General features: G+C 39.3%; 1 protein-coding gene across 1 annotated transcript; it reads right to left on the bottom strand.

The window, feature by feature from the left end:
* Positions 1-3,596: 3,596 nt before the first annotated feature.
* Positions 3,597-13,763, bottom strand: LOC135649888 (cellulose synthase-like protein E6). Its single transcript, XM_065168824.1, has 8 exons — positions 13,229-13,763; positions 5,972-6,290; positions 5,766-5,903; positions 5,556-5,687; positions 5,254-5,466; positions 4,922-5,146; positions 4,452-4,799; positions 3,597-4,368 (listed from the first exon to the last, which is right to left on the bottom strand). The coding sequence occupies exons 1-8, from the start codon at positions 13,498-13,500 to the stop codon at positions 3,823-3,825; spliced, it is 2,193 nt and encodes a 730-aa protein (XP_065024896.1). The 5' UTR covers positions 13,501-13,763; the 3' UTR covers positions 3,597-3,822.

Here is a 13,763-nt window from a genome sequence, read left to right as displayed (position 1 = left end):
ATTGGAGTCTCGGAGAGAAGCTTCATGTGGTGGGCAAATTAAACTCTTATATGGGAAGGTTTAGTAGAATTACGATTGTAGTTTCGTGGATTCGACTCAATAAGGTGACATCACAGACGAAGTTTACGTCTGTCTGATTGCATAGTCCCCTTAACCATTTTCTGGATTTGTCCTTTTGATCTTACACCATTTTGCTTGATTTGATGGTTTGGCTTCGGAACATCGAGATGATGGTAAGAGCACGAAGGAGAAGGTGACAAGAATTCCCTGTGAGCTCAAATTAGCTGATGAATTAGTATCTTAAACTTTATGATTCAAGTTGGCAAGTTTGAAAGCACTCATGCATTTCTTGTGTCCAACAACCTCAATAATGATAATGATAGTTCATGTCGGTATACTCGACATCTAAAACCTCCCTGCATGAGTAGTTTAAGTTAGCATGTCTTAATGTTCTTGTGTTTCTACATGAATGTATCAAGTCATTATAACTCGACGTACTCATGCACCTCATGCATCTAATACTCCCTACTATAGTGTTTTAATTTAGCACACCTTGATGTCATCCATAGTTCCATAATAGACGATTTTGAGTTTACCAAATTTGAAACTAGAACCGAACTAGCTTCAGGTAATTACGGTTTTGGTTTAGGATCAAATGATTTCATTTGCCAAACTGATAGTTTCGATTTTGTTTCCAGTTTGGAACCAAAACCACTTGTTTTAAATTTTAATATATCAAAATGATCCCATAACTAGCTATTTATTAAGTTGTTGAAAGGAGTAAATCACTTGGAGGGCCATTTGAGCGCCAACCAATGATCATGTGACAACACAATATATGTGTTTGACACTCGATATGCGAAGTTGGCATGTCCTAACGCTCTCATGCATTGTATGTATTTTATATCCATTAAATGGGTAGTTAATGTTGTTTCTTCCTAATATCGATATGCATCTAATAGTCCTACATGAGCAATTCAAATTGGCATACCCTCACACTTATGTAGGTGATTTAAGTTAGCTCAAACCAACAACCTCATGTGTTCGATCCCCCCTAGATAAGTTGTTTTAGTAATACATACCCCAATATCATATGTGTGTTTGACACTCAGATATACTATACGAGAGATTAAAGTTGGTATGTCCCAATGGTCTCATGCATTATATGTATTTTACATCCCTTAAATGGGTGGTTAATGTTGTTTCTCCCTAATATTGATATGTATCTAATAGTCCTAAATGAGTATCTAATAGTCCTAAATGAGTAATTCAAATTGGCATACCCTGATACCCTCACATATCTTATGTAGGTGATTCAAGTTAGCTCACACCAACAACTTAATGTTTTGGATCCCCCCTAAATAAGTTGTTTTAGTATACATTCTTGACTCCCTTACTTGTGCAGTTCAACTCGACATGCCCCATTGTTCTCTTATGTCTTATGTATCTCACACCAACTACACGAGTGGTTCAAATCGACATAACTAGATGTTCTAGTGTGTATCATGCATATAACATCCCCCATGTTAATATGCCTAGACACACTCATGCATCTCATGGATCCAACATCCTTTATATGAGTGGGAAGTTAGCATGTCTAAATGCTCTCATGGATCTAAGAAACCCATTGGCATGCCCTAATACCTTTGTATATCACATGCACTTGCACTACATGGGTTGCTAATACCTCCTACATAGGAGGTACAAGTTGGCATACTCTAGACCCTCATATGTTACATGTGTTTGACATTCTATATATGGGTGACTCAAGTTAGTACGCATCGATGCTCTTATGTTTTTATCCATCAACTCTTACATGGGCATTTCAACTCGGTATGTCACGATGCCCTCCCGTGCGGTCATATATATTTAATACTCCCTATATAAGGGTTTGAATGCCCAAATACCTTTATGTTTCTCATGAATCTAATGCTTTCTATATAGACAATTTATCGTGCCATAGCTGACACTTGTTATGCATCCAACATCAACTAAACTACTTTTGAGACAATAAATAGCTTTCAAGTTCTCAAATTATGTATGAGCAAACTATTTTTCTAAGCATAATGGGATAATGGGGTCAAATAATATGACTAGATTTAACAGTCAAACGACATGTGGTACACAGTTAAACGGTAATAAAATAGTTAAAGTTTGAAACGTGGCGCATAATACGCCAAAGGGCTCACTTAGCAAGGCAATGACATGGTGCCACCTTGTCTCACCTATAGATGATGATTGGACACCACACAAGCATGCACATTCAAAATGAAATATTCGCATTATCTCTGTGCACCTGAGACTCTTGGAGCTAAACACGTGTTCTTGAGCTCTTTGAGACAAAGAATCACAAACACCTGGCAAAATACTCCTGATGCAATTTTGTAGCATCTTCAACTCGGGATGAGTTATGTGAAGCAACACCAGAGATTCATACCTGTTGGGGCTAGCCCATAGGTGGATTTGGATCGGATGATTTGAGCATTGAGTTTAATTTAATTTATTAAAGAGGTGGCGGATGAATGAACAAGTGATTAAATTTCGTTTTGAAGCTTTCATTAGACGATCAAGTGATTAAACTTCATGATCTAAATTTTATGAAAAAAAATCCTTACAACAAGCTTCACAATTTTAATAGTGCCGATCTATGATTTGCTTTCTGCTTTTTACTTGATAAGACTAAAACTTTTTACTTTGATGAAATTCATCTACGGGATGATGATATATTATTGTTGAACTAAGATCTATATTCTTAATATTATTGTGATCCTATACTTATTTTGAAAAAGATTTATTGTAAACTTATTATTATTATTCGTGATAGCGGAGATTTGAAGTGGACTACAATCCTATGATTTTTTTTTCATTGAGTTTTTCACGTAAAATTTTAGTGTTTTATTTTGTGATAGATTCATTATTCTATTGTTTATACTGTTCTGATTAATATTTACTTTTAATAATAAATTAATATTTTGATGAAAAATCTATTTTGATATACAATGAGAGAAAATTGTTCCGTTATAATAATTTTTCCAAACAATACCACAACTTTTGTTTCGAGAATCGACGGCTACGTGATGAGAGCCTATAGCTGTGCAGGTGCATTAAGAATCCTGAGGAAAAAGTGGGGGAGATGTGATCATGCGCTACCCCAGCCGAGGTTACTCTTTGCCTGTACTGTGCCAAAGGAGACGATGGCTGAGCATAAGAATTCAACTGGCTTCAATAAAGGACTCCCTTCGTTCGGTGTTACCTCTAGTCTGAGTATAAGTTGGTCATTGCACGCGTGAAGCCCGAGGACGCTAACTCGGAGGTGGAGGAAGATGCGTCAACATGTCAAAAAAGGTCAAGCTTGATGATAGACTCCTCCTCCTGCTCGCACTTTTCATGTGCCAGCCGGTGAGTGAGAAGCCACCGTAGCAACATCAGTATTCATATATTCCTCTTTGTGTTTTATATGACCAGCCAGGGATCTTCTAGTCGTGTATGGCTCACTTATAGTTGAGCGTCTTGAGGTGTGCCTTAGTTGGGACTTGGTCCATGAGATCCAAGTTTGATCTCAGTGACTAATTTATCTACTACGATTGAAATGCCAATCCAGTAAAGTTCCTGAGATCTTATATTGTGGTATTATCAATATAAGGAAGAAAACAACAATGACAGAATCTAAAGCCAAAGCTTCAGACTAGTCTACGAACCGCAGTACTGACGTTTACCACCAGGAGATATGAGCAGAAAGAGAGGCCCATGAAACTGCAGTAATGACATTGAGAGTCTTTGACATGTTTAGATACTATCGTGCAGCGTAAAGGTCTTAGAAGACTACACTATAGGAAGTAGATAAGCCACAGCAGTGAATCCAAGAGAGATGTATGTGACAGCAGGAGCCATCCTTCCCTTGTCCTTCCTCAAGAAGAGTGCCTCGTAGATGGGAAGATTCAGAGCCACTACCACTCCACAAAGAAGAAGTTGGATCAAGAACTGGTCTCCAAAATCCCAATCTGCGACCAGCCTCTGCAACCCAACCACCAAACAGAGAAGGTTGAGCAACGCCGACGTGGCGATCACGACGAACATCGGCGATGACGATGACGAGCCGAACTCCATAATCTCCTGCTCGTACCTCTTGGAGGCGTCCGCGTCCGCCATCTTCGCCGTGATCGTGAACCCTGTCTTGGAGAACCCCATCACCTTGAGGATGGCATCAACCGTGCCGTAGAGATACGAGGTGATCCTCTTCAGCAACCACATCCTTTGTATGTTCCACCACCCAATTAAGGTATCACCACATGCCAGGGATTCAACCAAGCCATACGCATTCTTGGCTATGGCGACGTAGGCAAAGGGGATGATCCATGGACTGGAGACCTAATTTCGGCGTAAAGAAATCAGCTTAAGTTAGTACTGGGGCATGCAAAGGTGGAATTGATGGAGAATCCAATGTGGCCTACCTTTGGGAATAAGGAGATGCCTTTGAGGAGGGACAGGGAAGGGATCGTAACGTAGTAGAGAGTTGGGATGGAATTTGGTGCCCACAAGCCATAGATGCAGTAGGCCATCTGCAGTCCTAGCTTTAGCTTCCCATGGCCTTGTAGGAAAGAACAGTACTTGGAGAGGAAGATTTGGAAGTTCCCTTCACTCCATCTCTTGTGCTGCACCAGTGTCTCTGCCAGTGTCGACGGAGCAACACCCAAGAAACCTTTCCTTGGAGGATTGAAGTAGACGGATCTCCAACCTCTGCATTGAATTGCTAATCCTGTGATCACATCCTCGACCGGACATCCATACTGCAATCCCATCTGTCATCCCAGAGTTGCAGCTTATTCATCTGAAATCATTATATATATATATATATATATATATATATATATATATATATATAGAGAGAGAGAGAGAGAGAGAGAGAGAGAGAGAGAGAGACCTCATTGCCCCAAGGAGTGTTGTGCTCATAGGTGCAAGTGGCAAGAGACTTGGCTCGCTCTTCCAAGATGAAGGCAGTATCTTCCTTCTTCCTCTTAGTTTCTCTTTTCCAGTCTTCCTTGTAGTCCTTGCTGTACTTTCTCCCACAGAGGACTTCTCTTCTGTGGAAGCATCCAGTGCCGATGTACAAAGGTCCTCCCCAGCTATCCAAGCCGGCAAGCTCCACCTTGTAGCCCATCGACATTGCACACAATTTAGCTCTTGCCCGACATCTATTTGATGCTATGAAGAGTACGTAGCGTTTCAAACACTCGATCTGCATGTCGCTCTTACCGCATTGATCACCTTAAAGGCATTGCCATATAGATCATTCTTGGTGTTGTTCTCAAAGTTCTGAGGGAACTGCACAAAGCCAATGTCATGACCCTTCTCTTCATCCAGGAAGAAGCACAGTGCGTCTCTGATGGACTCCACGTTGTTGGAGTACATGTCGCAGTCCACGTTGAGGATGACCGGGCTGTTGCTTATCACTGAAGACACCCTTATCTACACGTTAGGGAATGTACAGTAATTGCTCGAGTCTTTACCTGAGCAGGTTGCAGTGCAAGAAAGTAAAGCAATCAAGGTTAGGTTACCAAAGCGTTCATGGCGCCAGCTTTGAAGTTGTGATGGTGCTGCGGTCTCTTCTCGCGTGCCATGTACACCAATGTTGGTAACACAGTGCCATCATCGTCGACCGTACTTTTGTCACTGCTATCTGTCAAGATCTACGAGGGAAACCAAAGAATAACAATGACAAGATGGCAGTAGACTCATCTTGATCGTGCTGCTGACGACACCTGTACCTGAACAATAGGCTGATGATTCCTGGATGTCATCCCAGATTTCCATTCTGAAAAGCCTTTCCGTGCTCTGAGATCTTCATGTACCTTCCCAAGCATGACAACGGCATCTATGCGGCTTTCCATTTCTTTGTATAGGTTCTGCAAGAATTTGTGTCAATCATTAACTATCATGTCGTCGACCGTTCCTTCACATAGACAATTGCTACCTTCATGTAGGACCGCTCAGTGTCGTTGCAGGTATCGCAAGGGTGGGAACGGGATGAGAAGTAGGCTGCCGGTGACCGTGGCTCGACCTTGTGCCGCCTGCAGAAGGGGAGCCAATGCCTCGCGAACTGTGCTGCCTCCCAGAGAGCGTAGAACGTCAGCTCCGATCCGGCGTCATCGGAGAGGTACACGCTCAGCTTCTCCGGCGGGTAGTCGTACGCCATGACCGACAGCACGGTGGAGATCACCAGCGCAGGCGGCTCCGCCACGGGGTCGGCGGTGCACACGAAGATGTCCAGCCCCGGCAGCTCGGAGTCATCTCTGCATTTAGTGGCAACAACATTTTTGACGGTTATTGTTATTATCATCACATACATGGGCCCCTTGAAGCCCAATCCATATAAGCTATGGGCTCTATCCATAAAAGTGATCCTATGCTGTATTGGATAACGTTAGGATGAAATGAATCAGGTTCTTAAAAAATAAAAAATATTTATTCTTAAATATAGTTTCAATAAATAATAAAATATAATTTTAAAATGATATTAAATTATTATTATTAATGATTAAAAATTAAAAACTATAAATAATAGTTAAAATATTTTTAAAATTTAATTAAATATAAATTTTTACTAACACAGTATAAAATATACATATGGAGAAGAAATTGACCGGTAATGCCTTTCCGAATTATTTGTTGTGAAATGTGAGATAAGCATTTATTATCCAAATGATAGGTTAATTATAAGTTACCCTAGACCTTATAAGTATATCAGTCTTTAATTTTAAAAAATTTATATTAAAATCTTTATAATTATGAAAGTGAAAAATCTAGTTTCATTTATTCTAACGTCATTCATCATATGATAATTAAAGAAACATATATCAAGTAGATCAGTGAACAATGTAAATTATATGATTTTCTTCTCTTTCAAATCAATAATAAGATATTTAAATATCTTTACCAATAAATAATCAATCAAATATTAGTTTAATATTTTCGTTCATCTGCTCAAATCAACAGTGGAGGATTCCGTCAGATAAAGACGAAAGACCATAAACGAAGGAGGAAAAGAACACTCCAAATATTGCATTGTGTCGTTGTTTGGTCGTGTAGGATTTCTGGAACCGGAAATGGCAGGGTCACCTGCAGTCTCATCTCAGTTGACAAAGATGATTGATGTGTGGGGACTCCTCCAAAGTTTTATGCCAGCTATCAGATCATATCTCTATAAGTAGATCGAACCTCGAAGACAAGGTCAATCTCTACAAGGAGATCACTTGCAGCTTATATAATTGTCTCGGCAACTACTCTCTCTCAACAACCATTCGATGCATCACTCACCTACTTTAGAAGGACATATTTTATTCTCGTTGGTGTAACAAAACCAACAAGGTTATGGTAATATTCTTTTCAGCATAATAATAAGTAAATATGTTTTTTTTTGGTTTGGTCAACCAGGAAAACAGTGATCCTTAATCAAGAATAGAATCTGATTTCACAATCAAGATATGGAAGCATCTGAATAGAGTTCATTATCTATCAGGGAAGAAACATGTTAATGCGGAATAATTCTTTTCCCTCTTTGTGTATCAAAAAGGTTCCTCATCAAAATACCAACTTGATATCAAAATGTTAATATCAATCAGCATAACATAAATAATAGAACAATAAATCAATCACACAGTGAGACCAAATCTTTTAACGTGGAAAACCTAATGTGGGAAAAACCACGGGACCGTAGTCCACCTCCTCCTTCCACTATCAATAATACTGATAACAGGTTTACAGTATGTCTTCTCTAGAATAACTAGAGGATCAGAATAACATCAAGATCATAGATCTTGGCTCGAGGATAGTATATCTTGATCATTTAGGATGGATCTCCTCGAAAGAGTATTCTGGGTCTCACAGAGTAGATATCGCAGGAAAGTACCTTAGAGAGGGTAAACTGTAGATCAACACCGTTAGGATTGTAGAGTTTGCTGTAAGGATTCTCCACATAAAATTTGGGTCGAAACTGACAACGTTTGGCCACCGATCGTCAAGCAAAAAATTCAGAAACCTAATCTTTCTCTCTCTATTTCTCTCTCCTCTTCTATCTGCACGCCGCAAGCATGCTGCATATAGAAGAGGAGAGAGAAATAGAGAGAGAAAGATTGGGACTGCACGTGCTCTCAATTTTGCCCTTTCTCTCTTAATTACTGATTTGGGCTCAATAGGCCCAATTGTCAAAGCCTACATATGGGCTGGACCCAATAATTCTCCCCCTCTAGCTCATATGGTGGGCTGTACCAAGCCCGCTCTTCGCCTACATGCTTCAAGCTTCTCCTTAGGCAAAGACTTTGTCAGCATATCTGAACCATTATCATTGGTATGCACCTTTTCCAACTGTAATTCTTTCATCTCAAGCACATCACAAATCAAATGATATCTCACATCAATATGCTTGGATCTAGAATGATATGTTGAATTCTTGGAGAGGTGAATGGCGCTCTGACTGTCACAGTAAACAGTATATACTTCCTGTTTCAAGCCCAATTCCTGTAGAAACTTTTTCATCCATAAAGTTTCCTTACAGGCTTCAGTAACTGCTATATATTCTGCTTCTGTAGTTGATAGAGCAACACACTTCTGTAACTTAGACTGCCAAGAGACTGCTCCTCCTGCAAATGTCATCAAGAATCCTGAAGTGGACTTCCTGGAATCAGTATCACCTGCCATGTCTGCATCTGTGTAACCTTCTAACATAGGTTCATCACTGCCAAAACATAAACACAACCTGGAAGTACCTCTTAGATATCTTAATATCCATTTCACTGCTGCCCAATGTTCCTTTCCAGGATTTGAGAGAAATCAGCTAACAACTCCAACTGCATGAGCTATATCTGGCCTAGTACAAACCATAGCATACATCAAACTGCCTACTGCAGATGAGAAAGGCACTCTGGACATTTCTTCTTTTTCTTTCTCATTTGTAGGACATTGTTTCGAACTCAGTTTGAAATGACCTGCAAGTGGAGAACAAACTGCTTTGGCTTTACTCATATTGAATCTTTCAAGAACCTTTTCAATGTAGGTCTCCTGAGATAGCCAAATCTTCATTTTCTTCCTATCACGAAGAATCTTCATGCCAAGTATTTGTTTCACCGATCCTAAGTCTTTCATGGCAAAAGACTTACTTAGCTCTCTTTTAAGCTTTCCAATTTTTCCAACATCATGGCCAACAATCAGCATATCATCAACATATAGTAGTAAAATAATAAAATCATCATCTGAAAATTTCTTCATAAACACACAATGATCAGATGTGGTTCTATCATACCCTTGGCTCATTATAAAGGAATCAAACTTCTTGTACCACTGTCTAGGTGCCTGTTTGAGTCCATATAAGTTTTTCTTAAGCTTACATACCAGATTTTCTTTTCCCTTGACTTTAAAACCTTCTGGTTGCTCCATGTAAATTTCTTCTTCTAAATCACCATGAAGAAATACTGTTTTTACATCAAGTTGCTCAACTTCTAAATTCAAGCGGGCAGCCAAACCAAGAACAACTCTGATAGAGGACATTTTCACAACCGGAGAAAATATTTCTTCAAAGTCAATACCTTTCTTCTGACTGAATCCTTTCACAACTAGTCGTGCCTTGTATCTCTGTTATGAGCTATTGCTTTCAGTCTTCAATTTGTAAACCCACTTATTCTTGAGAGCTTTCTTCTCTTTAGGCAACTTTATCAAGTCATAGGTATGGTTCTCAAGTAGGGATCTTATCTCTTCTTGCATGGCTTTAACCCACTCATTCTTATTCTCATGTAGAATAGCTTCTTGGTAAGTTTCTGGCTCTCCCCCGTCAGTAAGCATAACATACTCATGTGGAGGATATCTGGTATAGGGTTGTCGCTCTCTAGTGGATCTTCTCAATGGAATCTCAACTGGTGGTGGAGGTGCTTGTTCAGTTGGTTCAGCATCATCAACTGTAGGTGTATCATCACTTACATTCCCACCATGATCTTCTTATTCATCTCCCCCATGATCATCATGAACTACAGGTGAAGGAACTGGACCCAAACTCCAAGGAATATAAACAGAGGTTTCTGGCTTCTGAACATTATCACCATCATCAAACAATTGGTCTTCAAGAAACACAACATCTCTGCTTCTAATAATCTTCTTGTTCACTAGATCCCATAATCGGTACCCAAACTCTTCATGACCATATCCCAAGAAGATACATGCTTTTGCCTTATTATCAAGCTTGGACCTCTCATCTTTGGGAATATGAACAAATGCTTTACACCCAAAGACTCTCAAATGATTATAAGATATATCTTTTCCTCTCCATACTCTCTCTGGAACATCACCTTGCAGAGGAACTGATGGAGAAAGATTTATCAGGTCAACTGTAGTTCTCATAGCCTCCCCCCAAAATGACTTTGGTAACTTGGCGTGGGAAAGCATACACCTAATCCTTTCTTCAATGGTTCTGTTCATCCTTTCTGCCACACCGTTCTACTGAGGAGCTTTAGGAACTGTTTTCTCAAGCCTGATACCATGGAACCTGCAATAATTCTCAAAAGGACCCCTGTACTCGCCACCATTATCTGATCGAACACACTTTAGCTTTCTACCAGTTTCTCTTTTAACATTGACATGAAACTCCTTGAAAGCATCAAGTACCTGGGCTTTGGATTTCAAAGCAAAAGCCCACACTTTTCTAGAATGGTCATCAATAAAAGTAACAAAATAAAGAGCACCTCCAAGAGTTCTAGTTTGCACAGTACAAACATCAGTATGAACTAAATCAATAACATCAGATCTTCTAGATAATGGATATGTCTGAAATGCAACTCTATGTGTTTTTCCAGCTAAGCAATGATCACAAGATTTAAGAGATGTACCTTGCAACTCTGGTAAGAACTGCTTTCTAGCAAGAGTTTGAAGTCCCTTCTCGCTGATATGTCCAAGCCTCTTATGCCAAAGATCTATACTTTCACCTTTTCGAATTGCATTAATCTCTCCTTTGTGTAGCTTAGCTTCCATGACATAAAAAGAGTTAATCTTCTTTCCTTTTACCACAATTAGAGAACCTTTAGTGAGTTTCCATTTACTTTCACCAAAATAATGTGCAAAGCCCTCATCATCAAGTCTTCCTGTAGATATCAAGTTAAGACGAATATTTGGAACATGCCTTACATCTTTGAGTATTAATTTGCTCCCAATACTGGTCTCCAAGCAAATATCTCCAATACCCACAATCTTAGATGTACCATTGTTTCCCATTCTGACATTACCAAAATCACGAGCATTGTAAGATCTAAAGAAATCACCATGAGAAGTAACATGAAATGAAGCACCAGAGTCAATTACCCAATTACTGTCCTGAGCTACAAGGCTAACACAACCTTCATCACAGACAATAGTGATATTACCTTCAGCAGCAACTGTATTGATCTCTTTCTCATTTTTCTTCATTTCATTCTGTTCTCGCTTCCAAAACCTACACTTTTTCTTCATGTGACTTGGCCTATTACAGTGAAAACATTTGATATCTCTTCTAGACTTGGATCTTCCTCTATAACCATATGGATTTCTGCTATGACTTCTTCCACGTCTTTCTTGTTTTTCAGTAACAAATGCCCCAGAAGAAGATTCACCCTGTTCTTTCCTTCTGGCATCTTCATTTAGCAAACTATCTTTAACCATATCTATGGTTAGAGTCCCCTCTGGCGTGGAGTTACAAATAGTCACCACATACGTTTCCCAACTTTCTAGTAAAGAGCTGAGAAGTAATAATCCCTGCATCTCATCATCTATATTCATTTTCATAGCAACCAACTTGTTTGCAAGACTCTGAAATAGGCTTATGTGCTCAACAATGTTACCACCATCTTTATACTTCAAATTTACAAGCCTTCTGAGGAGAGAAATTCTATTTCCCATTGTCTTTTTCGCAAAGAGATTTTCTAACCTTTGCCAAACAACATCAGCTCTGATTTCATCTGAAATATGCTCATGCAAGTTTATATCCATCCATCTTCTAATATAGGCAATAGCTTTTCTATGTTGAACTTCCCATTCTTCATCGTCCATAGTAGAAGGTTTATCTTTAACCTTGATAGGCTTATATAAATCTTTGCAATAGAGCAAATCTTCCATCAGACGCCTCCAAGTGGAATAATTTGATGAGTTCAATTTAATCATACCATCTGACTCCATTTTAATCACACAAGAAAACTAGCACCAAACAACCTGATTCTCTGATACCACTTGTTGGGAAGAAACCTGTTAATGCGGAATAATTCTTTTCCCTCTTTGTGTATCAAAATAGGTTCCTCATCAAAATACCAACTTGATATCAAAATGTTAATATCAATCAGCACAACATAAACAATAGAGCAATAAATCAATCATATAGTGAGACCAAATCTTTTAACGTGGAAAACTCAATGTGGGAAAAACCACGGGACCGTAGTCCACCTCCTCCTTCCACTATCAATAATACTGATAACAGGTTTACAGTAGGTCTTCTCTAGAATAACTAGAGGATCAGAATAACATCAAGATCATATATCTTGGCTCAAGGATAGCATATCTTCATCACTTAGGATGGATCTCCTCAAAAGAGAATTTGAGTCTTACAAAATAGATATCACAGGAAAGTACCTTAGAGAGGGTAAACTGTAGATCAACACCGTTAGGATTGTAGAGTTTACTGCAAGGATTCTCTACATAAAATTTGGGCCGAAACTGACAACGTTTGGCCACCGATCGTCAAGCAGAAAACTCAGAAACCTAATCTTTCTCTCTCTATTTCTCTCTCCTCTTCTATCTGCACGCTGCACGCTTCCAATTTTATCCTTTCTCTCTTAATTGGGCTGGACCCAACACTATCTTCCGAGATTCTAATAGCTACTTTCTAACATGTGCAGTTGAGTAAGAGAGATCGAGTTGTGGTCCAAGAATGATATGTTTCATGGTCTTGATCATGGATTTAAATTTGTTAAAGAATGATAAAAAGGTTAATTTCATCGAAAAAATGATTGATATATTTTATGTAATGTATCTTTGGAGTTATGAAACATATAGAGTATTATAATTATAAAAAAAATGAATAAAAGATAAAATATTTTACCTTATTTTACGTGATAATCCTATCATGTGTATCATCTATCAATTCAATATTCACTTCTTATGAAGAACTGTATAGAAGAAACAAGGTAGAAAGAGAGCCAAGTGAGAGAGAGTGGATGTGACTTACATCTCAGAGAGTCTCTCCTTGAAGGTGTGGCGATAAATGGGATTCCAACGCACGGACTGAGTGATGATCCAGTAGAAAGTGAACCAGAGCTCTGCTGCAAGCATCCCCATCCATGCCCACCTCCCTTGTTCCCCTCTTCCGGGGATGTTAGTTGCTCTGTAGAACAAGACCAGGCAAATGCTCACAAGCATGGAGCTGGCAAACAGCTTGTAGGCAGTCCTTCCCTTTGCTCTCTCTGTCCCAAAGAGGGAGAGGAGTCTCCTCTCTGCCATATCTCTCTCTCTCTCTCTCTCTCTCTCTCTCTCTCTGTGTGTGTGTATGTGTCTTTCTTTGCGTGTATGATATAGTGCTAGTTAGATTGGTTATCCAAAGAGACTAGTGGCATGAAATCAACTACAAGTCACTACCCTTTCTTTCTCTCTCACGAACGCTAACTCTCTTTCTTTGCTGCAATGATTCAGAGCTAATTCGGCCGTATACAAAGAGACGAGACGAGTGACACGAAAGAGATGAGTGGCCAGATAAAAGTGTTTTG

This window comes from Musa acuminata, chromosome BXJ3-9 (assembly GCF_036884655.1).
Source record: "Musa acuminata AAA Group cultivar baxijiao chromosome BXJ3-9, Cavendish_Baxijiao_AAA, whole genome shotgun sequence".
NCBI lineage: Eukaryota > Viridiplantae > Streptophyta > Magnoliopsida > Zingiberales > Musaceae > Musa > Musa acuminata.
The sequence above is the reverse complement of the archived record's forward strand: the minus strand, read 5'-3'. Positions and strand labels throughout refer to the sequence as shown.